The sequence below is a fragment of the Camelus bactrianus genome, chromosome 11, assembly GCF_048773025.1.
Source record: "Camelus bactrianus isolate YW-2024 breed Bactrian camel chromosome 11, ASM4877302v1, whole genome shotgun sequence".
In the NCBI taxonomy this organism is placed as follows: Eukaryota; Metazoa; Chordata; class Mammalia; order Artiodactyla; family Camelidae; genus Camelus; species Camelus bactrianus.
Genome location: NC_133549.1, coordinates 80,971,884 through 80,999,425, shown reverse-complemented (window position 1 = coordinate 80,999,425; position 27,542 = coordinate 80,971,884). Strand labels below are relative to the sequence as shown.

Below are 27,542 nucleotides of genomic sequence, written 5' to 3'. Positions count from 1 at the left end.
TAGCTGTATTTTTTTTTTATCATGGTGTTGAGTTTTGTCAAATGCTTTTCTTTCCATTGTCTATTGAGATGATAATGTGGGTTTTACCTCTAATTCTATTAATATGGTGTATTATATTGACTGATTTTTTAGTATGTTGAAACAATCTTGCATTACTGGGATAAATCTATTTGTACATGGTTTATAATCCTTTATATATGTTGCTAAATTTGGTTTGTTAATATTTTTTGAAGTTTTTTTTTTAATCCATAGAGCTACTGATCTAGTTTTCTTTATCTGTCTGTCTGGTTTGACATCAGTGTAATATTGGCCTCATAAGGTAAGTTGGGAAGTAATCCCTAAAGGTAGGTAAATTCTTCACTGTATTTCAGAATAGGTAAAGCCTCAGAGTGGGAGGAAAATATCTGTATGGCTTGGTGAACAGCAGCTGAACATTAGGGAAGTGCAAGAATCAAGAAGAAAACAGATGATACATTTTTACTTTTTTTTTTTTGCCAAAGGATATGAGATGAAGTCACTACAATTTTCATAACAATATGTTCAAAGGAGCAGTTTTTTTTAAATTGTAGTTCGATTAACAACCTACATCTCCATTCTACAGACATGATTTCTATAGGCATCTGAAATCTGGATACTAGACAGACATCTGAAATCCCACATATCCAAAACCAATCATCTTTCCTACAAACTTCCTTCTTATCCTACAGTCCTATCTTGGTAAAGAGTACCAACACTAATCTAGTCACTCAAGTCAGAAATCTAGGAACCATTTTAGATTTTCCCTCTATCCCCAAGGTATCTAGAAGTGATCAGTCCTAACAGTACAACATATTATTTCTGTCATCTGTCCCTCTGTCCATCCACACTGATTAGGACTTAGTTCAGGCTTTCATTAGTTCTCCATTGAGCAATTTCGGTAGCTTTGATATAATCCCTGACTCCTGTCCTTCACTCTTCCAATCCATTCTCTAGGATGGCAACAGTTACCTTTTTTAGAACAAGAAAGTTTAACAAAAACTAGATTAGGGTATCATATCACATAGTTTAAAAATTATTTTACTGTCAATTATCTATGTTTAAGCAAGAGAGGTCACACAAAGTTCTAAAATTATTCCGTATTTGACTTTAGAACGCATTACAGCGAAACCACCATTTCAGACAAAATGAGAGAAATGAATCCAAGTTAGTCTAAAGCATGGGGGTTTTTTCCTTTTAAATAGACTACATTTTAGAGCAGTTTTAGGTTCACAGCAAAATTGAGCAGAAAGTACAGTCCTCATATACTCCCTGCCTCCACATATGCACAGCCTCTCCCAATATCAACATCCTACACCACAGTGGTATATTTGTTACAATTGACAAACCTACATTGACACATCATTATCACTCAAAGTTCATAGTTCACATTAGTGTTCATTATTGGTGTTGTACATTCACTAATTTGCACAAACGTACAATAACATGTACTCACCAATATAGTAACACACAGAGTAGTTTCACTGCCCTAAAAATCCTCTGTGCTTTGCCCATTCATCCCTCTCTCCTACCAGTAGCAACCACTGATCTACCAACCTTTTACCACTGCCACAGTTCTGCCTTTTCTAGAATGTCGTACAGTTGGAATGTTGCCTTTTCAGATTGGCTTCTTTCATTCAGTAATATGCATTTAAGTTTCCTGCATGTTTTCTCATGGATTTGTACAGCTCATTTCTTTATAGCACTGAATAATATTCCACTGTTTTGACTGTACCACAGTTTATTTATCCATTCACCTACTGAAGGACAGGTCTTGGATGAGTATAAGTTTTGGTAATTATAAATAAAGCCACTACAAGCATCTGTGTGTAGGCTTTTGTGTGGACATAAGTTTTCTAATCCTGGGGGTAAATACCAATGAGCAAAACTGCAGGATCTTATGGTAATAGTGTTTAGTTTTGCAAGAAACTGCTGAAGTATCTTCCAAAGTGGCTGTACCATTTTGCATTTTCACCATCAATGAATGAGATTTCCTGTTGCTCTACATCCTCACCATCAAACATTTGATGTTTGCCATTCTAATAAGCACGTAGTGGTATCTCATTGTTTTAACTTGCATTTCCCTAACGACACTGAATGTGGAGCAGTTATCTTTTTTAAATATAGAACCGATCATGTAATTTCTTAGCTCAAGGCCCCCAGTGACTTCCCACTGTCTATAGAATAAAATTACGACTCCTTAGAAAGGCTCCTAAGACCATGCATCTCACCTTCCAGCCCCATTTTATTTATACACATACCTCATCCCATCCTGCAACATCTCTGGTACTTTCATCCCCTAATCACTTTCACCTGCAGCTTCAGAACTCGGCTGCTCTGTCGTTGCTCCTACTTTGCTCTGCTCACCACCATTCCCACACTTGGCTATCAGGTGCACCTAACCATCTTTCAAGATGCAACTCAAATAGCAACTATTCCACAAAGCCTTTTATGGTTATTCTCATTTGCACCCAATCTCCATCCTGTATTTCAGCCATGACAATCAATTTCATTTTTAACGTGGCTTTCATACTCTACTAAACCGTAAGCTACTTGAGGGAAGGGCAACATCTGATTTACCGTCCTGTCACCTGCCACAGTGTTTTGTACATATTGGTACTTAAAGGCTTGTTCAATGAAAGAGTGAATAATATTCACTATCTCCAATGATTCTTAGAGCAAACCCGTGATACAGGTAAGGTGTTACTCTGTTTTAGAGATTAAGAAATGTTTGGTTATACTGCAAGTTTGTTTGGAGGTATGTTGGTTTCCCATGCGAACCATTTTATTATTCACTCCAAACTAACTCCATCGAAGTTTGCTCAACTCTTAATAACACATACACACACATACAGAGATTTCTGCCACGGTGAATTTTTATAAGACCAACTAATTAATTAGGGAACCTGAATCGCACTGCGCAGACTGCTAATGGCCCTGAAGAGATGGCAACACAGGAAGAAAAATTGTTGCTGGCAGCACTGCTGCTTTGAATGCTGTTACACTTTTTATCAAAATAAGGAGTAATAAAAATAATAACACAAAGTAATGTGCTAACAATACTGCTGGTGAAAGTGGTAAAAAAAAAAAACCATTACTTTAAAGTAAAAGCCAAATAAATGGCTGTATTGCTCAGGTTTTGTTCCTTGTATCTTTAATACATTGAAATGCCTGCAGGTAACGCCTAATCCCTTTTCCCACTTCACAGGAACAACTGCTTTTTAAATACAATTCTGGATAAACATGTGGATTCTTAAGAACATACTTATGCTATATCAAATAAGAATGTACTACAGAATTACCAGTGTCTGTTCCCCCAAAGCCAACAGCACTCCTATCTACATAGTAGGAGCTCTAGCAACAGAGGTCAGGAGTCAGGAATGCTGAAATAAATGTTACAGAAATAAAGGCATGGGGGACTAGTGCCTGCCCAAGGAATTTAGAGACAGAAGATATAAGAAGCATTTCTTTCACCACAGTACCCTTCAACAGCAATACCCTGAATATAATAAACAAGTTGTGGGGGATGGTAACATAAAGACAGGTTTGGAAATCCTTCATCTACAATGAGAATGGATAAAGTAACTATGGGCTAAAAGACAAAAAGCAACTAGTACAGCACTAACAGCACTGACCACTCACCATTAATTTGGGCCCAAATCAATGGAATTAATATTCAATTTCCAAAAAGAAGCAAGACTTGGTAACCAAATTCAAAATCAAAATGTATTGTTCTAGGAAACAATTGCACTGCTCCTCAGCAGGAGAAATCACTGTAACAGAGGACAAATGAGGCTATGAAATCTGGTGATGCTAGACTGGAGGACCAGAAGATGACAGGAGCAAATGGAAGCTCCAGTAGGCCTAGCCTGCATTAAAAGTGGGGTCTATGGACAGCTTCTGAAAGTTGTGTGTGATCATGCTGGACTGAACATATTATGGAAACTATGATGTTGGAAAACGAGGGGCAAAGAAGAACAGGATGAGAACTATTACAAGGACAGCTAAAAAATACAAAAGGGAGAGGAAAAAAAGAAGGCAGGTCGAGGGAAAAGTACGTCTAGAATTTTTACCAACAATTTAAAAACACATACTTAGCTATTAAGAGTAATGGTGTCAAAAAACATTTCTATCAATTCCCAAAACACTTCTCTCATCTCTTTCGAAAAAGTACTTAAGACACAACAACCAAAGATGAAAGAGAAGTCAAAGATTGGTAATGCAATAGCAGTGCTGGATAATTTCAGTGACTCGGAATCCGTTCTAAAGAATATTATCCATATAAGAGCAGTTCTTTTAAACTGTTCCCCCAACATAAAGAGATCCAGCATGTTATGCAGCAAATAAATACACTTTTAATGAACTGCTTTCATTAATGTCTGGCAATATCCCCTATCCCTTGTACTTAAATACAAGCTTCAGAATTATATCCACTACATCAAGCACCTGTACCCTAAACTCTAGCCTGGAATCAATTTTCTAGTGGGACTGGTAAATCCTGCGGACCTACGTCTCCTCGAGCCGTCAACATACAAACACTTGAAGACGGCTGAGTCACCTGCGCAGCCCATGCTCCTCCAGGATAAACTCCGGCCACCAGACGCAAGGGCCTGATCCAAAGGGCAGAGGTCAGGCTCCGCGTCAGAATCCGCGGCTCCGAGTCCCGCACCTGCGGGGCGGGACCGCGCAGCCCAGGTCGCGCTCGCGGAGGGACGCAAAGAGGAGGCTGTGTGCTCGGCGAGGGCGGCCCGCCACGCCGGTCTAGGGGCAGCGGCGGCAGAGGGGGCGCGGCCCGGCTGCCCTGCGCCGGGAGACCGGCGACGGCAGCGCCGCCCGGCTCAGCGGCCCGCGGTCCCGGCCGCCCTCCCCATCCGCCCGCTCGCCCTCACCGGCTCTCGTCCACTCGCTCGCCGGCCCGCAGGCCTGTAGGGAGGCGCGGCCCCGCGAGCGACACCGCGGCCCGCACAGAAGAGCAACGCTCCGCCGCCGCCGCGCCCCCGCCCCCTTGTGACACCGCGTACCAATCGCTCGCCGGCACTCACGTCGCCCTCCAATCAGCGAGGATGAGGCCAGGGGGCGGGGCCTTGCCGCCGGACGCCAGCGGTTGCTCGGGAGCCCGGGCTTCCTTCGCGTTCGGTGGTGGTTGTCGGTTAAGAGAGGCCCGGATGTTAATCTTTTATTACTAACAGTGGCCACCTGACTAGGGCCGAAGCGGGCAGCCTGGAGACCAGTCGCACAGACTTCTGGGAACGGTGGGGTTGGCCTCTGGCCGGACGAAGGTGTGGACAGCACCTGCTCATAGAGGTGCCAGCGTGCTGGGGGAGAGTCCCAGTCGATGGCCTTCCCAGGGCCTGTGCATTTCCAGTGCAGTCCGGGCCGGCCAGCCTGAAGCCGCCCACCCTTCCTGCTCTTCCCTAACGTTTCTGGGCACACCGACCTCATCTGAAATATAGGGCCATTGCCATGCCTGGTTGAAAAAAAGGGCGGAAGCAGACAAGCTCTATAGGTCCTACCCATTTATCCCTCTTCCAATGTACTGAGAATTGATGAGTTGAAACTGAGCGGGTAAAACCCCAGAGTCTGGTATGCCCATCCACTTTTTAATTTTTTTTGCTCTAATTCGCAAACTGCCGAGCTTGGGTGTACACCGTAACAGACAACACACACCTTCCAGCCTGACATGTACCCCACTGCTGCTTTTCTCTTTCCCACAGGCAATCTAAATCCAACCCTTACGGATTTCCAACCTAACTTGCCTACTACACCACTAGGTGAATTACTTAACTGATAATGAACAGTAATCTCACCTCACTGCAGCTTAATTCACCCTCATCTGTGACTCAGAGAAACCGGTCTAAAATGAACTCTAACACCTAATGTCCATCACCTGTCCTTTCTCATGCTCCTCTGAGATCCCCACCCACCAACTTATCTCCATGATTCAAAAAACTAGCACACACTGGGGTTTATGAGGCAGCCCTGGACTTTCATTCATCTTCAGGCTCTATCGCCCCTGACTCCTTCTTAAACTCTAATACTGAATAGATTGGAGCCCTTGAAGGACAGAGAGATGATTATCTTTGTATATCATACTCAAAATAGTGCCCGGGGATGGAGTGAATCTTACTGAAATCAAAACCTTAGTTCCTAAAGCTGCCTCCCCTCTTAAGAAGAACTGAGAGAATGAGTTTTGGAGTCAGGCGGATGAACTTAAAACCCTGGGTTCCAAAACAGGAAGCTCTGCCCTGGCCAAATCATTCATTCTTGTTAGCATCCACCATTTTTCAAGTGCCAGATAAAACAACTTGCCTACACTCTAAGTGGGAGAACCAGATTTAAATCTAAGTCTCAATACAAAAATCCAAATTTGTTCCACTATTCTTCTCTGCTTCCAAATTTTAGCCTCATTTGTGGAGTGAGGACATTACCTATCTGGTAGTTATTATTACTGAATAAAATAACAGGAAAAGTGCCTACCTTGATTGGACCAGTGAGTGTTAGGTTCCTTCCCCCTTTCAAGCCTCTCAAAATAGCAATTTGCGTATTTTCTAACTCTACTGTCTCCTGAATTCCCTGGAATGATGGATTAGCAGATTTGATCGTTCCAAAAGAAAAACATGTTTAACAAATGCTTACTAAGTCAGATCCCACACTGGGCTCAGACACAGAACAGGAAACCCTGCACATAAGTAACCTAAGGGATGGAAGAAGGGTGTACAAAAGGGATGGGGAAAAGGAACTGGCAACTACTAAGCACCCTCTTCTGCTAATGGGTCATTCTCATAGCAGAGCAGGGCAAACAGCTGTACAAAACCTTTGAATATGAGTAATTCCCAATTCAATCTTAGAAGTACCCATGGAAGAAGTCAGTGGCTTCAGAACTGCTGAAGCCAATTGGGACATCTACAAGATTGTGCCATGGTTATAGACTGAATGCTCATGACCAAGATGGCACAGAAGAACAGACTAGCCAGTGCGGGGGGTGGGGGGGTCAGCCAACCACAATCGACGACAGTTACAGAACATTCCCATCAATGCAGAGATCTCTGGAACAGTGCTGCTCTAGAACTGACATTTGTATCCTCAGCACTTCTCCCCACCATTATCTGGCTTCATTCTGCTTCTTTCACAAAATAATGCTAAGCTCCAAGGAATGGAAATGAATGCCTCAGGGCTAGGGTCAGCAAACCATTTCTGTAAAGGGCCACATAGAAAGTATCTTAGACTTTGTGGCCCATCCAGTCTCTGCTGCAGCTACTCGATTCTGGCATTGCAGGTAGGGTGAAAACACCCAAAGACAATATGTAAATGAATGGGTACAGTTGCCTTCCAATAAAACTTTATTTACAAAGACAAACAGTAAAGGGCCATAGTTCACCAAACCTTGCTTTAGTGGACCTGTACAGACATCTTCAGAATTCAGTGGAACAAGAAGAAATCTCTCCAACTGCAAAGACTCATGAAGTATATAATCTCTCATCCTCTTCCTCTATCAAGTGCCCAGGCTCTGACTAAGCTAGGGCTCCCATACACGTACATGTAGGGAAGACTCCTGGTCATCTGTTTGGCATTTGCTACCTCTGAGAGTCCCTGCCCACCCATGAAAGGCATAAATAGGTTTCTTCTCTAATATGCCCTAAATTATAGCCCGGTACCAAGGGTTAACAAATCAAAATATGGTTTAAAAAAAACAGTAACAAAACACTGTGAAACATTTATTTTTGTTTTGCAGTATTAAGCATGATTAAAACTAGTACAGAAAAATACTAAGTAAGTTGGGTAACTGTTTCAGTATTTGCTTTTTATAATCCAGTTAAGACAATGAGCACTCAAGACAGCATCATTAACTCAAGGATGTAGCTGAAAGATACCCTGTACACGTTACTGGCCTCCAAAGGCATTCAAGGGATCATCAAATATGCCGGACACCTTCTGTTCAGATCTTGGTTCAGGTACTGTCTGTGAAGATCGACTTTTTGGTTTGGCTGTCTTAGCCTGGATACCAGAGGAGAAGATATCATCTTTAAAAAGGAAAAACAAAAACAAAAAGAGTTGCTGAATAGGCAAGAAAATGTGTGCTTTCAAGACACATCTGCACGAACCCACAAAGACTCAAGTCTGGTTAACAGTATGGGATACCAAAGAACACTATGATCAAGCCAAGCCTCTTAGATTCTGGTCCTGGCTCTGCTACTAAGTTTTATGATCACATACAAGTCACAGTTTCTCTCTGAGCATAATTTCACAGCTACAAAGCTATGTGTGTACACGTGTATGAGACAAAAAGGGGAAGGATATCTGATTCTCCAACCCAGCCCCCGACTTCATCTGTGACACTATACTTATTTGTACATTCTTTTCCCACTGGATTTTAACAGGAAAGGGCACTAAAAATAAGCAAGGGGAAATCCCACACAGGTCGCTGTCTTTCAGAATAAATGTACCTATTTGAGGCAGCTCAATGTTAGGAATGTAAGTCTTTATGACTACACTTGTGTTTAGTGTTTCACTGACTCCAGTGTCCCATGACTCATCTTAGTAATGACAGTAACCCAGTCATGTTACTGCTGGGATTCTATCCTACAGAGATTTTAGCACGTGTACATAAAGATATGTATACACAAATGTTCAAGACCATAGCATCCTTTGTAACAGATAAGACACAATCTAGATCACCCTCGAAAGGCTAATGGCTAAATACAAAGCAGTTTACCACTACTAAAGACAAGGAAGTAGATCTCTATGTACTGACATGGGAAGATACTGTGACCAAAAGGAATAGCAGAACAGGAAAGTATATTCTTATTTTTGGGAAAAAAAAATAAGAATATACTTATATGTATGCAAACCCATACTACTATCACGGTGTCTGAAAGTGTACACACCAAACTCTCAATAATTATTACCTCCGGGGGTTGCTTTCTACTTATTACAGTTTCTGAATAGTATTAATCTATTACAACAGACGTGTATCACATTTTTTTTGTAATAAATTCTCTTTTGTACCCTGTGCTGGGAAGCGGGGTAGAGACAGAGCATACTTGCGTGGGGAGTAGACCCAGTGTGGCTCTGCAGCCTTCTCCCAGTTAACCGCAAGGTCTAGAACGGGAGAGAGGAGGAGAGGGGGCAGAAGCTCACATCTGGCCTCAGCCCAAGTCCTACGCACCAACACAGGATATACCAGAAGCTTCACATTTAAGAGTTATGGGGCATCTGGCAAGCCCATTAAGAAAGCAGATGTTATACTATGGAGGGAAAATGAGCATGTTTACAAACACAGAAGATCTTTGGTGCGAGGCAAAGTCTGAGTTCCCGCCTGCCTTCCTATGTCATCCTGCTCCCCTCCTGCACTGCCCCTCTGTTCTCTGAACCACTGACTTCCACTCTCCAGCGAGAACTGTATCACGGCCAAGGCAGCCACCTCAGCCTATGTTAGCATGTGGGGCAGCTTCTGATCCTCCTTTCATGGTATCAGCGTTCAGATTCATCATTGAGGATTGGCAGGTGGCACACTAAGATAAAAGTGAAACTATACCTGAAAAGTAAAATTCTAGGCTCCTTCAAACTCCCTGATGTTCATAACAAAAAGCTGTTTCACCAAAGTAACTATCCCATTTACTTTATCCGCCCTCAGCCTACCTCAGAATTACAGAGCAGGTCAAAGGAAACCCACTGGGTTCCATTGGGGCACATTTTCCAGGAAAGGGTCAAGACAAAGGTGGCAGAAGAAATATCAAGTCACTGAACAGTAATGACTCACTATGTCATGTGTAAAACTCCAAACTTACCCATATCATCATCAAATATAGACTTAGCTTCCAGTTTCTTTTTGGACTTTTCTTTGGGTTTTACAGTTAGGTCAGCAAAGATATCAATGTTATCATCAAACAAGTTGGATTCAAATGTTCTTTCCTTCTCTCTTGTTTTTTGTGAAGGTTTAATTGCTTCTGTAGCAAATATATCATCCTTGTAAGCCAAAAAAAAAAAAAAAAAGCAAAACAATTTTAAATCCAATTTTTTTCTTTTACTACATACACTAATTTCAACAAGCTGTAGAAAGGCAAACTGCCACAGTGTTTTGGAACAGCCATGTGACCCGCCCCTCCGTGTGGAACGTGTCACTCCAGATCTCTGCCTGGCCCCGTCCCTCTCATTCTTCTAGTCCCGGATCACACGTGGGCTCTACCAGAATCCCTTCTCTACCAGTCCCACCCGAAGAAGCACCTCCCACCCCAACCCATCACTCTGCCCACTGCCCTGGGCTGTTTTCTTCATGGCATTTAACACTCCCTGAAAACGTTATCTATAGGCTGCCCTGTCTGTCTCCGATTCCTCTCCCTGAGAGCCCTGGGGAGCAGAGCAGTGGTCCTAGTTCAGCTTGTGGCTCCAATACCTAGATGCTCAACAAAATCTGCCTGAAGAATGTCCCGAAGGCCTCGCTACCTGCGTTAGAGCATCAGTCAGCTCCAGCCAGGGCCTGTTTCCCCAAGAACCAGAGGTTAAACACGCGAGCTGTAGATACACTATTTTATATACACAGACTGCAGCCACATCCTGAGAAAAACTATAAAAATCAGGATCTGTGTCAGTGGCTACGGCCAGAAACAAAACAGAAAACTGCTTCTGAATAAGTTTCAGAGTTACTGGTAAGAGAACCTAACTGCAATGACTAAGCAAGCAGGTATCGGGCAGCCACAACACAGGTCTAATGTAACCCGTGGTTCCCATGAGCCTATCGGGTATTTTCCTCAACAAAGAACCAGGCACGGAAAAATGTGCTGTTATGTCCTATTACCTCAAAAATATCTTCTGTTTTTGAGAGAACATCCTGCTGACTGTTGGGTTTTGACTCATTCTTCTTGCCTTTTGGGTCTGTGAAGAGATCATCCTCATCTTCCAGGAGAGGAAAAGGATTCGTTTTCTTCGCTGGTTTTGGTTTAACAGACTGGAAGAGATCGTCGTCACTGCCTGCTTCCCCCAGAGGAGGAAACAGGGGGCTTTTTTCTTTACTCCCCCCGGGCGGGTTGGCCGGGCTGTCTGCTGCCTTCCCCTTGGCTTTTCTTCTCCCCGTGGACTGAGATGTGATGCCCTTGGAAAAGATGTCTCCAGAATCAAAAAGGTCACCCTCCAGAGGCTGACTCAGAGACTTGGCAAAGGGGCTTCTGTCCACTCCCAGCACAGGACCACCTGCCCAAGTTGGAGTCGCAGCTGCCACGGCCTCTTCAGACCTCTCTTCTCCACCAGTCGCCCTGGGCTGTGGCTGACGACTATCCAGTGAAGTAGTGCCATCTGCCAACTGGGCAACAAATCCTCTGGGGCCGCTCATGTCCTCAGCCTCGCCGGACTCCTCGGCAGCCAGCCTCCGGGCTGCACGCGTCTGTGGTCTACGCTTCCCTCTCACTTTGACCCGGCTCTGCAATGGGAAAAAAAAACACTTGCTGATCTGGCCATTTTTATAAGGTGCTCAAAGCTAACAAGGCAAATAATCAGCGACTAAAAATACAGTCAGGCTGTCTGGTCCACTTCCATCCAGATATTATCTCAGACACAGAAGAGGTTATTGCTCAAAGATTTTCAAAGGTGTTTAAGAACTCCTACTCCTCCTAGACTAAGTCATTCTTAATTCCTTAGTGGTCCCTGTTTTTGAGTCTTTTGAGGGCAATTTCCACTCAGTTTCATACAAAAGGTTTCATCCGCCACTGGAACCCTGTGAAGTAGGTGTGTTGGTATGCTCTGTGTCCCACGGTGCTCCCTGGCCCCTACTCTGCCCTCAGTTTCAATGTGGGAATCTTTCAAAACGAGAACAAATCAGGGGGAATCTGGTACTGACCTTTAATAGAAGGCTAGCCTAAAATTGGGCCCCAGGAGCAGAGAGATAAGATAAAGAAAGAGAGGTAATCTCACATGTTCTTTTCTTCAAGTCAACAAACACTAACTCCAAGCGTTAAATACTTTACGTAAGAAAATGTGGCTTAGGAATCAGAACTTTTTCAATAAAACCTCGAAATATGAGTCACTTATTAGCAATAATGTAATATTTGTAGTATTTCCAAAAACATACAATCAAGTAGTTTTAAGAAGGCATAAGATACTTTGGGCAAAGTACTTGATTGTGTTAGTCTTTTTCAAGGAAATTTCACAAATTGTTTCATGAAGCAGCCAATTTAAGCTTAACCAAAAAAAAAAAGAGAAAAGAAAAAAAGATATTTTATTTTTTGTAAGAAAAACAGATTTGGAAATATCTGAAATGAATGTATCTGCAGGGTTATCCTAGGTACTGTCGCCTACTCAGAGAACAGCTCAGACTTTTTTTTTTGACAGGAAGACTGGATTGAAAAAGCGAGAACCAACTAAAAAGCAAAACCCCCAAGAGCTCACAGTCCATTTGGCACAAGTCCACAGTCCTATGGAACAGTGTGACAGGACCATAAGTGCCAGGGGATCTCAGGGAGGGAGCCCGGGACAAGGGGCAGGACGGGAAATATCCCCGAAGCTGTGAAGTCTGTGCAGAGCTGTCGATGAGGAAGAGGAGACAGCGGGAGCTGATGGCGGCGGCGGCAGCAGGTCGGGGCATGTGTGTTCAGGGAACAGTGCCTGCTGAGACTGGGTTTAGGCTGATAGTGTCGGGGTGACTGGTGGGGAAGCTGGAAGCTTCAGTGAGCATAGACTGTAAAAGGCTTTAATACCAAACTGAGGAGCCTGACTGTCCTCCTTTGAGCAGTAAAGAGATGGCAGAGGAAGCACAGGGTAAGGAGATCGGCTCTGTGTTTAGAAGACCTCCACGTGGCAGTGCCAGAGAACCGGGAGGTCTTGGGACTTCACTGTATCTCCTGAGCAGAGTGTAAATGGAACAAATGCGGGCAGTGGGAGAGGAGACACAGAACCAGGGAGGTGGAAGGAGGGCGGAAAGGCTGAAGGAAAGATGAGGTACCTCCTTCAAGTGAGGAATCACGGTCAGCCTATTATGTGCAAAGGATGGAGTAGGAAGAAACACACGAATTGTTCTGGTTTTTTGTTGTTTTTTTTTTTTTTAAAAAGGCAGGCAAGGAAGCAAAGGCAGTTTCCTCACCTTGTTGGCACTGGGTAAGGTGTCTGCCTGAGCTGGGAGATCAAAACTCACACCAGCCTCCCCGCTCCCGGGAAGAGCAGGCACACTTTCTGGACTGTGGATCCTCCCGGGTTCAGACGAAGGACAATCCAACTCCGACAAAACAGGCTTCTTTCCCGAGATCTGGGTCGTCGCTGCAGGAAGCAAGGCTGCTGGGTTAATTGCTAAATTTGCCTGAAAAAGAAAGATGAAACTTACTCTGTATGCTTCCTTAAACACAACAATCTACTATCATTACTGGGACACAGGAAGAGAGACTGTACATAATATAATGTACGAGAGGAGAAAGAGGTGAGCAGGGAAGTCTCCTGATCTAGTCTTAGAATGAAAACAGATGGTTATACACCTGTGCCCACCGCAGGGACCAGAGAAGAGGTGTTACAGACCCAGCACACAGGAAGCAACAGCTAGAGGGTGAAAAGGAGATGAGAAGATGCCTGGCAGCAGCTGACAAAAGGAAAACCCCAAAAAGTTTACAGATGCCGCAAGGCAGGCAACGAAGATTCCAGACATGTTATAATTACTTGTATTTTCCAGATCCGAGGGGATGGCTCTTTGCTTTTAAATGGAGCGGGACCTGGAGAGTCCTGTGTGAAATTACATTCAGTTAAAAATCCATCAGGGAAACAGAAGGAAAAGTGTCTCTTGGATTACGCTTATGTCTGTAAATAACTCTGTGATGGAACAAAGCTGTCAATTTCTGTAGTTCTATAATGGAAAAGGCATTCAGATCTCTCTTGGGGCCTCAAAACATCTCACTACATTACTTCATTTGTGACTCTTTATCCACTGTGAAAGTAGAGGGCTGTGAGAGCAATCATGGAGTAAAGGGAGACAAAGGTCATGAGTAAGATTCGTTAAGAAGTGCGGTGTATCCGAGCACCAAAACCTGGTTAAAGCAGCTGGTTATCTCACACGGCAAATATTACAGAGCACACAGAAATTCAACTGCAGCCTAATGCACTCGTTTTAGGGGCAGAAGAAGCTGAGACTCGAGTCACTGGAGAGGTGCTAGTCCTCATGCCTCATTTGGTAGCTCAGAGCACTGAGGCCTCAGTGAGACGTCCAGGGACAGCTCTCAGCCAGAACCAGGACTCGCTGTCTGGTGCTGGTCTGTTCTCAGGAGTGGCGCCATAGAGAAGACGGCTGAGGATGGAGGCCTAATAGTGATGAGCTCAGAGGAGGTAACACAGAGACGGAACCGAGAAATTGGATGTAATTGATACTTAATTCTAATAGAATCCTACACCAAGGTAGCTCAAAGGGAGAAATGGGGTTCTAGTGGGAAGAAGGTATTCATCCTACTTTAATTCTATCTTGGAATCAAACCTGAGGGTACTCCAAATAGAACGGTAAGTATAGATTTGTGGAACCGGAGTGTGGAGTGAGGAGAGGAGAGATGAGCAGCGGTTAAAAAACAAAAACAGTAAACAAAGAGAGGTGGTCCTGGTGGTTGTGTCCTCCTTAATTAAGAGAACTCTGAAGGACCTGGGGCCTGCATGAAGGAGTTACTCTGTACTGGGACGCAAACAAGAGCTGAGAGTCCTTAAAGAGATCAGTTCTAACCTGAGGTGTCTCCAATTTCCATATGCCTTTTTCTTTGATACCTTGAGTGGATTCAGGATGTTTCTGATTCTTGAAAGAGGAAACAGACTGGTCTTTTTTCACTACCTTCTTCTTTTCTGGTATCTTCAAAAGCAAAGAATACCCAAAGTCTGTTAAGTATCTTGGAAATTTTAAAGAAAAGTCATAATGCAAAAAAAGAAGAAGGAAAAAAAAGAGTGGCTTCTTAGTTTTAAAAGTCAACTCTCAAATGAGGGTCAAATGCACAAATTCAAAGGTGACATTTTAGAAATAGCGTTCTAAAGGCTGTGACTTCTCATGCGTCCTCTCTGTGGTAAACAGAAAATTGAGAGTACTTACAAAATCTACTGGGGAAGGGGGGAAATGACACACACAGGCTAACCACACCCAGATTTATAGCCTTCTACCTGAAAGGCATGAATAGTTTGTCATCGTAACACATGCATTGGTGTTTCAATAAACAAAAATCAAACAAATGTGTCATACAGTGAGAAAGCCTGAGTCAGTTAATGCTTTAATGTTAGTTAGGAAACATAAGATGGGGACAACATGAACACTGTCATCAGCACATTATTTGCTGTCCACTAGAGAGCATTCTCCTTAATCATGTAATTGGACATTAATTTCCTCTCCCAGAAGCCTTCCCACACACCGCAGTACTGAGAACAAAAGGCTGGTACCAAAGGATGCGACTTGGCAGAGCTGAAAAGATCATCGTCTTCATCATCCCCAAATAGGCTCCCAACACTTGGCTCCAGCAACTAGACAGAAGAGACAAAACTCAAATTCAATATCCAAAGCAAAAACAATTCAAAGAATGCTCCAGGTAAAGCTGTGGAGATCACACCTAATATGACAGCAAAGCCCTGAGGGGGGAGAACCAACAGGAACTGACCCTGGTTTTTTTGGTGCCGGAGAAAAGGTCAACATCTGGGTCATTGTCCTTCTGGAGCTTGTGACTAAAAAGGAGCTCTTCATCCTGGAAGACGCCTGTGCTCTTGGGGCGGGCCTCAGGCTCAGGACTCTAGGAAAAAGAACAAAGTTCATGTATTTTACAGAGTCGTAAGGATTTTTCTCAAGGAAATCACACACAGCTGCAAAGACGGAACCACAAAGATATGCCCTGCGGCTCTGTTTACAGTGGCTAAAGGCCGGACACAGGCTGAGTGCCAATCAGAAGGGGAATGATGCAGTCATATGACGGAAAGACTACGGAGATATCAAAAATAGTGGAGAGTATATAGAAATACAGATATATAATCTGGAGAGATCATCTTTCAACCTTTGTATAGAGTCTGAACTGTTTATTTAAGAACGATCCTTAGTTCCACATGGAGAAATATTTTAGGGGTGAACACACATAAAATTAAACAAATTCTCTCCATCTCATCCCCAAAGGGAAGAAGAGACACCGACTGACTTAATATTGGAAACTACAGAAAGTGGTCAAGTACGTATCTCTAACTTGAACTTATCAGCATCTGAGGCCAAGGACCTGGCACAGGTGTGACCGGCCAACCTTTGCCAATGCTGTCCACCTTCCACTCCACCACTGTCGGATCCCAAATGAGTTCTTTTTGTTTGCTAGGGAATCTGATATTCAAAAGTTACTATTTACATCACTTGGTTTGAACTCTAATGCCCCCAGCTGGATTCTAAAATTCCCTCTTCTTCTTTAGTATCACAACTACAAATTAAAATAACAATAATGACAATAAAAAACTCACTTCTGACAACTACATCACATTAAAAATTAACTAATAATTATTATTGGTTACACACAAAAAGTAGTGTAACATAGCAACTAAGGTTAAAAGTTCTGGAACCATGAAAATTCCATACAAAAATCATCCACAGAAAGAGACTGGAAGGAAATATAGCAAATTATTCCTTTTCACTACGTGTAGCTCTCATTTATAAGCAGGCTACTACTGGTACAACAAACAAATTCATAAATCATTTGTTGTAAAAATCAACGTGGACTATATCCTCAGTTTGATTTACAAAAAACATTGGCTATCTATGGCCCATCACCTGTTCCCTATTTTTTTAACACCTTTATTGAGAGGAAAATTCACATACCATAAAATTCACTCATTTTTAGTATATTCACAGGGCCGTTCACACACCACCACAATCTCAGTTTAGAATATTTGCATCATCTCAAAAAGAACCCCCAGGCCTGTCAGCAATGACTCTCCATCCCTAGCTACTTCTTTCCTCAGACCCCGGCAACCACTGATCTGCTTTCATCTCTCTCTGGATTTGCCCATTCAGGACATTTCAAATAAATGAATTCATACAATATGCAGTTTTTTGTCACTGGCTTTTCTTTCATTCAGCTTATTTTCAAGGGTCATCTATGTTGTAGCATGTATCAGTAATTCATTCTTTTGTTTTTGTTTTTGTTTTTCTAATACTTTTAAAAAAATCTGTTTTTATATATGGTGGCTAACATTTGTAAATCTCAAATTCCCACCCCCTCTCACTGGTAACCATTAGATTGTTTACTAAGACTTCGAGTCTGTTTCTGTTTTGTAGATGAATTCAGTGTCCCTTTTTTTTTTTTTTTTAAGATTCCACATATGAGTGATATCATATAGTATTTTTCTTTCTCTTTCTGGCTTACTTCACTTAGAATGACGATCTCTAGGTCCAATTCTTTTATTGCCAAATAATATTCCACTGTACACTTATAACACATTGTTTATCCATTCATCAGCTGATGGACACCTGAGTTGTTTCCATCCTTCGGCTATTATGAGTAATACGGTGGGGAACATCACACTCAAGTTTTTGTGTGAATGCATGTTTGCATTCCTCTCGGATGTATACCTAACAGTGGAATTGCTAGGTCATGTGGTACCTCTTACATTTAACCATTTGAGGGACCACCAAATTGTTGTCCAAAGTGGCAGCACCATTTTACATTCCCAACAGCAATGAGTGAGGGTTCCAGTTTCTCCACATCCTCACCAATACTTGGCCATTATGAAAAAGGTCAACAATGAGTGACGGTGTGGATGTGGAGAAACTGAAACCCTCAATTCTCCAGCAACTCACATCACAGAACTGACACTGTGAAATGAGACTCCTTTACCCTTCTGAAGACTTGAACCTTAATTGCTTTTTTCTCACCTTTCCTACTTCTTTCTTCAGAGCCTGGAAGCTGTTTTGATCTTCCGTTTTATCCTCATCCTCATCAAATAAGCTAAGAACCGTTTTAGTTCTACTTTTACTTCCTTTGTCCAGGGAAGATGATGGTGAAAATAAATCAGAATGCTTGGCTGCTTCCTGATTAGATACATTCAAAGGTGCTTCCTGCTAATGGAAATAATAAGAGAAAAAAATGAGTAACATCTGGAAGTACAAATTATCTTGTGGGGCCTCCCAAGCACCTCATGAATTCACTAACTGTCACATTTGCATGTTTCAGGGCACGACAGCCAATTATATCTACTCCCGGGTAACAAAACACTGAGGCCAATTCTTGATCTGATGGAGTCTTGTACAGATAATTCATAGTCAAAGATGATTTTTCCAATCAGTTTAAAGCCTATACACATAACTCCTTACTACCAAGATACATATATATCATCTGCACATATATTACCTTGATCCACAGGGTTGCTTGTGAGCAACAAACAACTTCAAAGTCACAGAGGTAACACAAATGCCGATCACTGGGAATGGATCATATATTTCCTAGTATTTAACTAACACATAATTCCCAAAGAGAAACTTAATTGACAAAATCTGACACTTAAACTATAGAAGGCTTATTACACCATATTACACAATTAGAAGAATCTCTGAAATAATCTTAAAATACAGCATTTATTCATTTAACAAGCACCACATTTCAGGGAAGACACACGGGGTGTAAGAACCACTGTTACTTATGAATGGCCAAGAAAGAAGAAACAAATCCCAATTAAATGTGTCATCAATTGTCAAGCGTATTGTAATTTCAAAGTGGTTAAACTGAAAAAATATGCTTTTTTAAAGTAAGTATGTAATTTTAAAAGCCCCTACTGTGTGCAAGGTAATACGCTAAGCACCACAGACATGGCGGTGAGTGAAACAAACATGGCCCCAGTCCTCAAGAACCTTGTACTCAAGCAAGGGAGATGGCAGTACGATAAGCAGCTAGAGTTCAGGTTGGGGCGGGCTGTGCCCGAGGTAACCCAGGGGACACGGCAACACAGAAAAGGGCCACAGTGAATCAGTGGGAAGAGAATGTCACATGACGACTCAGGTACAGTTAAAATGTTTGCATCATTGCAGCTCCAAGGAGCCTCGATGGAAAAAGTGTACGCAACATACTTCATGTGGGCCTTAGAAAAAAGATTAAACCTAGATGGTTGAACAGAGTACGAGAAAAGTTAGGGAAAAAAAAAGAAAAGGCAGAGACTGAAGGCAATCGCTGATTCCCAGAGATGCCAGCCTGCTCGCAAGAAGAATGCTAATGTTTTAGGAGAAGACAAATTTCACTTTACTCCATAATTCACAGCCAACGTCAGGGTTGTGTAAAGAAAGGTAAACTAAAATCTTCTTAAAGCTGTCATTTTAATTCAGGTACACATGGGGAGTTGAAGAGAACCAGGGGAAACAGACAGACTACGGAGAAAGCAAGCAAGTCAGAAAGAGCATTCATGCAGAAAGAAAACCAAAATGAAAAATGAGATGAGACAGGGGGAGGGTAGAGCTCGGGGTAGAGTGTATGCTTAGCATGCACCAAGTCCTGGGTTCAATCCCATTACCTCCATTAAAAAAAAAAAAGATAAATAAATAAACCTGATTACCTCCTCCACAAAAAACAAAAGCAGAAACAAAACAAAAAGAAAAACGAGATGAGACAGAGGAGGGCAAAACAGACATCAACACAAAATAACAATAATAACGTAAAAGGGGAAAAACACACATCACCGTGTGCACACGTCCACCGGGAGGAGAGACTGGAAGGCAAAGGCAGAGCTGAAGGTTTCCCTGGATGGTGGGAGCATAAATTTTCCTCTGCAGTTTTCAGTGTTTTCGAAATTTTCAACAAATGAGCTGTTTATTTTCTGCGGCAGAAAAAATGTCCAAGTGTGTGTGCGGGCATGCGTTTTACAAGAACATGCGAGAGACAAAAATAACAGAATATACAAGAAAAAAAAAAAGTCTACCGTTTTGGACTCCTCAGTGACACGAGTCCTCCCAAATTCTGCCGACCCTTTGGCAGTCTCAGGCTTCTGAGCCACAGGTTTCACCCCGAACTGTGCCTCCTCCTTCCCTTCTTCATCACTGAACAGCAAAGGGGTTCCTTTAGGGACAGTCTCTTTTTTCTATCAAAAGAAAAGTTAATGACATCCTCAAAAAAAAAAGAAAAGAAAAGAAAAGAAAAGTGTGCCTGATGAGCGTGGCAATGTATAGAACAAGCCCAAGCACGTGAGAGCGTTAGCAAAAGGCTGGGGTCAGGAGAGACAGGACAGGGCGGCGAAAAGGGCACAAACAGGGAGCAGCAGTCATCACCGCACCTGCCACTGACAGTTCCCGCCACCATTATCGTCTGCACCTGTCTCAAGTCTGTTCACACCTTGTGTGCGCCAGTGCTCAATTCCTACATCTGCCACCCAGACAGGTACTCCTCCCTCCTCCCCACCTCCCTTCCCTGTCGTTTCAGCTATCTGACATCATCCACAGCTGTCTTGACAAAACAAAGCACCCACCAGATGACTTCATCTCCCACCCCAAACTTTCACTGTCTGCATTCAGCACAGGCTAAAAGTGACCACCGGCTGACCCCTGATTATGATCCTTCATCCATCTACACCTCATCAATCCTCACTATTCCTTAAACCTACTGTAAACCTTCCATGCTTGAGCCTCACTGTCTGGAGAAGCAATTTCTCCTCATCTTTCAAGCAAGGCCCAGCTGAGATGTCATCTGGAAAGGTTTTCCTGTTCTCCTGAATAGGCTGTCAGTTGCTTCATTGATAAGAATATTTATATGAAAGCTGGGGAGGGTATAGCTCAGTGGTAGAGTGCCTGCCTAACATGCACGAGGTCCTGGGTTCAATCCCCAGTACCTCCATTAAAAATAAATAAATCCAATTACCCCTGCCAAAAATTTTTTTTAAAAAATTTAAAAAGAATATTTGTATCTATACCTAGCCCTTCCTTTTACTTTCTTCCTAATTTGCATTAAAAGTTATCATACATCTACTTGTCCATTCACTTGAAAGGATCATACAGTCTGTTTCCACCACCAGTCACGGTGTTTTATACCAAGCGGTGCTCAGCACAAGTTAGCGAGCACTTTGCCTCATCTCCCATCTTTTCCTTATGCAGAGGCGGGGGTTTCAGAGATTAGGAGACTGAGGTTATGTAACTTGCCCAGAGTTACTGGCATCTTTGAGGTAAGTGACCTACCAAAAATTCTTGAGAAAAATACTGCAACTCTGTCATACTAATCAGACTAGATGGTAAGAGGAAGTAAGTTTTGAAGAAATATCTAAATCAGGTTGGGAAGACAAATTTGGGAAACTAAAGAACTTGACTGACTATGATAGAAAAAACTATGAATGAATAATAAAAATAAGGTAAGGAGATTTTTAGTTACTGTTAGAAAGAGGTCTGTAAAACACATAATGATTTGAACTCAAAATAAAGGACTGGAAACCCACAAAAGTTTCCAAAGAGGTAAAGCAAGACCAAAGTGATCTAAGGAAAAAACGTTTGTGGAATATGCTGGACTCACTAAAAACTATATAAAATGTCGATGCAAGTGGATTAGTGTGAAAAATGAGACTTAAGCATGGTGGAAAGTAGCCTCCCTTCATAGAACGATGGTCCTTACACCAAGGAAAATGCCACCCAAACTACTGGTTTTAAATCTTCCTCAAGATACCCTGACTCTTCATCTTCATTCTGAAATTAATTTTCTTGATAGGTTTACAACTGAGCTGCACTTAACTTTAAAATATTCTAGGAACTCTAAAAACAAAAAATCTTTTATACACTGTTGCCTAAAGGGGATAATATTTTACCAGCTCAGTGTGCAGTCCTTCAGCTGGTTAAGATGCATTACCTTTGACCTTCTGTCTTATTTAACAATCATAATGACTACACCTTCCAAGAAGTTTTCTATTTCCAGAACCTTCAAAATTCAATAGATTACTAATCACTTCTCCAGGGTAGAAGTCTGCACACGTGCTTCCTCTGTAAAATACCGCTAACCAGAAGGTATTTCTAAAACTAGGCAAACAAGTTTCTCTGTAAGACTCAGCCTCCAAGGTTGGGTTTTAGGACCTGATGGAGGGCAGTATCACTATTCACGTAACATCACCTCAAGGATATTTCCTGGGCCTAAAAGGTTAAGAATACCGTTGCTGCAGGAGGAACAGATGTGGGAGGGGAGCCGAACAGGGAGCTTCCACTGTCACCATCATCTTCAAAGAGGAGTGATGCTCTCTGGGTCTTCTTTTGGCTACACAAACAAATGGAAAGTCAAATGCAAGGTAAATGTGATTTTCAAAACAGTCTATTCTTTCTAGGCCACACCTGCAGGAACCCACCTGCCACCAAAATGCCCAAGTCATCTGTTGACCTTACATGGTTTAAAGTGGCAAGAAAAACCTTTGAAGTAGGTGCAGTCTGTGTCCAGCAAATCACCAGCCGCCATCCCGTATTCTCGGGTGGACGCCAAAGGCCCTCCCTCATCTTATCCCTTTCCAGTTACTTCTAACTCCCCGCAGGTGCACTAGCTGTTAGTTCTGCCAGGGCACGCAGCACACTTAGCATCTGCAAACGCAGCATCCTCTCTCACCAGGCCCAGTGGCAGAGGACGAACCAGGAGGGAGCACCTAGGCCTATTTCCAGAGCGGTCGGGAAGGCAGCTGTGAAGAGGTTGCAGGACCGGGGCCTGCCTCAGGCTGGGACTTGTGGCCTGGTGTCGCCACAGCCACTTAACCTTGTCTTTCCAAAGTGCCTCTCTGACCTTCCATGCCTTCTCTTCAAACCTGAAACCCATCCCATGCTGCCCCCTCCATACACAGTCTCTAAGAACGTGGGAAAGCAGAGCTCACGGTCACTGTTCACCACGGCAGTACTCACCCACCTCTACCCCAGGATGGGCGACCGCAGCTGAAATCTAGCCCCAGCTCCCCCCACCACCTTCCTCCAGCCTGTCCTCACCTACCTCTGCTCTTAGGATTCCACACTGGCCCCTACGGAGAAGTCAATTAACATCTGCCACGACAAATACTAAGACCTTGTAAGGAACAGAATCATAAAAGTGGAGAAACACAGGGAGGCCTAGCATCAGACGTGGGGTAACAGCACTCTAGAGAATCACCGAAGTGATGAAAACTCCAAATTCAATGTTAGCTAGAGAAAAATAATACTAGTCAGTCATTTCAGTATTTTGATTACCATATCCATCTACTTACAGTAAATATTAACTAGCATATACACCAGTAAGTCTATGCACCATGATCTTTTTTCTAAGTTTAACTGTTAACAAGGCATAATATAAGGGTAGCCACTAGTTTAACATTGAATGTCTGCCTACATCTTAAAAATATCTAAGGGTGACTGACTAGGGACCACAACCAACCAAACAGTTGAACATACTTACACTGAAGGACAGCTAAAAATTAAGTCTATACCTTGAAGAAATTATAAAAGCAAAGAGCCAATTTGTAATGACACAGTAAGGTAATATCTAATATGCCTTTAAGGCTATATACTGATAAAAATTTACCCAAGTTATAAGCAAAATACATGACTACTAGGGGATAAATGATCACAAAATATTCCAAAAATCACTACATCAGATGCCAAAAGAAACCAAAAACCTTATTAAGCAGTTACAGCAGAAGAAAATCTTAATGCATCATTTTCAGAACTATTTCTAAAAAACAAAACCAAAACCAACCAATGCACCAAAAAAAAAAAAAAGAAAAATAAGAAAAAAAAATCTGATGCCAGATTCTGAAGTTATAAGCTCGAGAAAAGCTGGTTAGCTCTCTGGACACAGTTATGACAGCTAATGACGGGGAGTTCTTAACCTCGGACCTCATTCCACACCCTGGGCAACCTCAGGCTAAAATGGGCCTCCTGTGGAGATCTGGCCGCAGCAGAAAAACATGCAGCTCAGCGAGTGGGGTTGTTTCTCATGAATAATGGGCTGAATATCTTGATCCATTAAAAGGTACAGACGTCAAAAAACATTACGGTAACTATTGCGTTTCTGGCCTAAACCAGGACACTTCCGAGAGTGAGAGGGAGCATTATCATCACGCTGAAAAAACAGCATAAAGCAGGTCTGTCCAGGTGAGCTAGGCTGTTTGCGGGCCCCCCTTACAAGGCACTGCTTCACCACTTTGTTCGGGTCACAGAGCTTCTGTTCCTTTTTTTCAGAATGGGTTTTGAGTTATAATTTACCTACCACAAGATTTACTCTTTCATAGTGTACTCACAGGGTCGTGCAACGATCACCATAATCAAGTGCATGGCATTCCTGTCCACCTAAAGTCAAAGCGCACACCTGTTCACGGTCCCTGCAAATTCTCCCTTCCCCTCCGCCCCAGGCAAGCACGCATCTAGTTTCTGTCTCTGTGGATTTATCTCCTCCGGACATTACACACCAATGGAATCGTAACACGTGGTCTTCTGTGACTGGCTTCTCTCAATCAACACAAACGTTTCAGGGTTCATGTATACTGCAGCATGTATCATCAGGACTTTATTCCTTCTTACTGCTGAGTAAGAGTCCACTGTATGTTTATGGAACACTTTGTGCCTCCTTCAGCTGGTGGGACTTTTGGGTTGTTTCCATTTTGGGGCTATTATGAGTAACACTGTGAGAAACATTCACATACAAGCTTTTGGGTGGATGTGTTTTTGTTTCTCTTACATGTGTACCTAAAACTGAAATTGAATCATACGGTATCTCCATGTTTAACTTTTTCTCGGACGGCTAGACTGGGCTCCCAAGTGGCTGCACCACTTCACACTGCCACCAGCAGTGTACGAGGGCACCAATTCCTCCACATCTTCTTTTACACATACTATTGTCTATAAAAGCATTTTTTGAGAATCTGATGAAAGCTATGAATTATTTCCTCTGAAAAATGCCCATACATAAAATTTTACAGACTACTTCAGAAATTACTAGAGGGAACAAGCCTGGAGCAGAGAGAGCACTCCTGAAAGCTAGGTACTGGGTACAGCTGGTCCTGGGACCTACAAATGAAACATGTTTCCTGATCTCTAAACCTGTGATCACACATGTGTGGTAGGGGGCAAAGGGAGCAGGTGCACGGGGAAACAGGTAACTTCTATACCATGTAGAAAATGCTCAAGTGCAGTAGAGCCATGGGGAGGGAGCAGGGGGGTGGAAATTAAAGACAGAGTTATTTTTGCTCTACACTCTATTTTCTTCATCTGCTGGGTTAGGGAAGGCTTCTCAAAGTAGAAGGCTTAATTTGAGTCTTGAAAGAAGCTGGGCAGGCAAGAATGGAAGGACAATGTCCCAGGAAAGAAGGAGAGCAAAATGATAAAATAATAATAATAATAATAACAACAACAACAACAATAAAGGAATGAAATGTTAATTCCCCTACATGAAAGATAATAAATGACATTTAGGTGTTTATAAGGTACTAGCTATTGTGCTAAGCTTTTCACATTTGGATTGCATTTAATCCTCTCAATGATCCTGTGAGAAAAGTACTGTTATCATTTTTGTTTACCAGATGAGAAAACTCAGACCCAGAGAAGTTACATAACTTGTCCAAGGCTATTCAAAGAGTGACTGGCAAGACCAGAATTTATTATCAGGTATTGGGATTCCAGATCCTGTAGTCTTGACCAGAGGCCCAAGATACATCCAGGGGTGAAGTCATGGGGCCTAAAGTAGAAATGATGACATCTGAAGAGATCACAATATTCAGAGACAGAAACAGATACTTCTGAATCTATTAAATCAAAATTAAAGCTCAACTACACCAATGCAGAGAGTTTGCAGGTCCAGTCAATTGCCTTTTTAGGCTAATACCATTCAGTTAAATTTCAAAGTAATAATTTTAAGAATCTCAAAAGAAAAAAAATATATATATATGCAAGGGAATTATTCTAAACGCTAATGTGGCATGCATGTTAGAACTTGCAGTGACTGTGAACAGGTGTGGGTTTTCACTTTAGGTTGACAGAAATATCATGCACTTTTTAAAAAAATTTTTTTACAGTATCAACAACAGCCCATGCTCCCTCTACAGAAACTGCCGGCTTCAGTCCAAGTATCGATGTGCAGGAACACCTAGAATCAGCTGGGGATTACCAGCAACTGGTGTGATACAGCACAGCTCTGCAGATGACGATCTCCCTAACTGGATGTGTTTTCTATGCTGCACAGATTTCTCCCCAAACAACAAACTAAGTAACTTCGACTAAACTTTACATTTTTTAGGGTATCCGGGGTGGGGGGGGGGAGACAAAAGAGATAGCAAACTACTTAAACCTCTAACAAACTAAGAAAAATAATATTTTAAAGTTAAAAATATATATATAAGAAGAATAAATTAGGTAAGAACTCATGATGAAAAACATTTCCAGGTAGGGAGGTGGGAAGGGATAAACGGAGTTAGAGATTTGCAGATACTGACTGGTATATATAAAATAAATAAACAAGTTTATACTGTATACTGCAGGGAAATATATTCAGTATCTTGTAGTAGCTCATGGGGAAAAAAAATATGAGAGTGAATATATGCATGTTTGTGTATGGCTGGGGAACTGTGCTGTACACCAGGGGCTGACACAACATTGTAAACTGACTATAATTCAATAAAAAATGGAAAAAAAATTTTTAATTAAAATAATAAAAAAAAAATTTCCAGTACCAGGAGAGAATACCTTCCAAGTAAAAATCAAAGACCGTCTCATTTGCATGATTATCAGGTGATGAATAATCAGCATGTCACCCCCAACAAATGACATCGTGCCCAGCAAACCACCTTCACCTGTTAGCACAGAGGCTGATGAAATGATTTCTTACGATGGCTGTCTCACCTGTCCTTCGCAATAGCAAACAGATCGTCGTCGTCGTCGTCCTCCTCAAAGAGGCTGGTCTTTTTCACAGCCTTGACCTCCTGGTCCTGGGTGGCCCCAGGGTCCCGAAGTTCTTTAGGCTTGTCAGATGCTGAGTTGGTCTGTGAATTGGTAATATTCCACTGGTCCTTAAAATATAAAATATATGTTAAAATCCAGTGGCAATTTAGATAAAGAAACCTAAGAAGTAAAATAAGTCACATTCGTTAAACTAAGCTGTATTTCACTTTTGGAGAAAGCTCACGTCCAAGACTCATCTTTGAACTCAAATCTAGACAGTTGGGCTCTTGACCTCAGACATTCCCACGTTTTCCTCCCTCACTATCGGCCAGTGTTTCTCCTGTCTACGCTCCTGTTCTGTGTGGACAAAGGAACGTCTCTACTTTAGAGATCAAAATTAATTATAGAGGGGGATGAGGCGGAGAGGCAGATTGAAAAAAAAAAAAAAGTCAAGAATTCTCAACTTTGGAGGAAAATATTTAAAAATCCCAAAGCAGGCTGGGGGAAAAAAAAATGTATAAAATGCTTATGTGGTGTATGTGTGAACAAGACACATAAAAGCTGCCACTGATTCTTTTACTACAAAATTCCGAATCTGGCCTTTAGGAAGCATTTAAGGAAACCCCATCTGGCTATGCTCACCCCTTCAAATCGAGGAGCTCCTGAGCACGTGCTCAAGTGGGCCTGTGGTCTCTGGAGTCTAGAACTCTGCAAATCAAAGTGGGGTCCACAGGCAGCA

At 42.4% G+C, this 27,542-nt stretch overlaps 2 protein-coding genes and 1 non-coding gene across 21 annotated transcripts in view; 1 reads left to right on the top strand and 2 right to left on the bottom strand.

Moving 5' to 3' along the window:
* ZFAND4 (zinc finger AN1-type containing 4) overlaps nucleotides 1-5,037 on the bottom strand; it is a 61,169-nt gene extending 56,132 nt beyond the window's left edge. For 2 of the 5 annotated variants that reach the window (XR_012510346.1, XM_074374398.1), the window contains exon 1: nucleotides 4,905-5,037. The gene's annotated coding sequence lies outside the window, so the exon portion shown is untranslated. The other 3 variants (XM_074374397.1, XM_045523023.2, XM_010963513.3) reach the window with 3 other exon arrangements.
* A 2,680-nt stretch (nucleotides 5,038-7,717) lies between these two features.
* LOC105075627 (WASH complex subunit 2) overlaps nucleotides 7,718-27,542 on the bottom strand; it is a 49,209-nt gene continuing 29,384 nt past the window's right edge. For 5 of the 15 annotated variants that reach the window (XM_074374382.1, XM_074374384.1, XM_074374385.1 and 2 more), the window contains 12 exons: nucleotides 26,765-26,931; nucleotides 22,076-22,178; nucleotides 19,876-20,034; nucleotides 17,846-18,031; nucleotides 15,603-15,731; nucleotides 15,388-15,468; nucleotides 14,690-14,812; nucleotides 13,648-13,710; nucleotides 13,085-13,297; nucleotides 10,811-11,428; nucleotides 9,804-9,981; nucleotides 7,718-8,036 (listed from right to left, as the gene is read on the bottom strand). In XM_074374382.1, coding sequence (XP_074230483.1) covers nucleotides 7,897-8,036; nucleotides 9,804-9,981; nucleotides 10,811-11,428; nucleotides 13,085-13,297; nucleotides 13,648-13,710; nucleotides 14,690-14,812; nucleotides 15,388-15,468; nucleotides 15,603-15,731; nucleotides 17,846-18,031; nucleotides 19,876-20,034; nucleotides 22,076-22,178; nucleotides 26,765-26,931 — 2,160 coding nt within the window. In that variant the 3' untranslated portion in view covers nucleotides 7,718-7,896. Of the gene's footprint in view, nucleotides 8,037-9,803; nucleotides 9,982-10,810; nucleotides 11,429-13,084; nucleotides 13,298-13,647; nucleotides 13,711-14,689; nucleotides 14,813-15,387; nucleotides 15,469-15,602; nucleotides 15,732-17,845; nucleotides 18,032-19,875; nucleotides 20,035-22,075; nucleotides 22,179-26,764; nucleotides 26,932-27,542 lie in introns of those variants that run through there. The other 10 variants (XM_074374383.1, XM_074374390.1, XM_074374388.1 and 7 more) reach the window with 7 other exon arrangements.
* Nucleotides 20,711-20,783, top strand: TRNAV-AAC (transfer RNA valine (anticodon AAC)). Its single transcript has one exon. It is a non-coding gene; the product is annotated as a tRNA-Val (tRNA).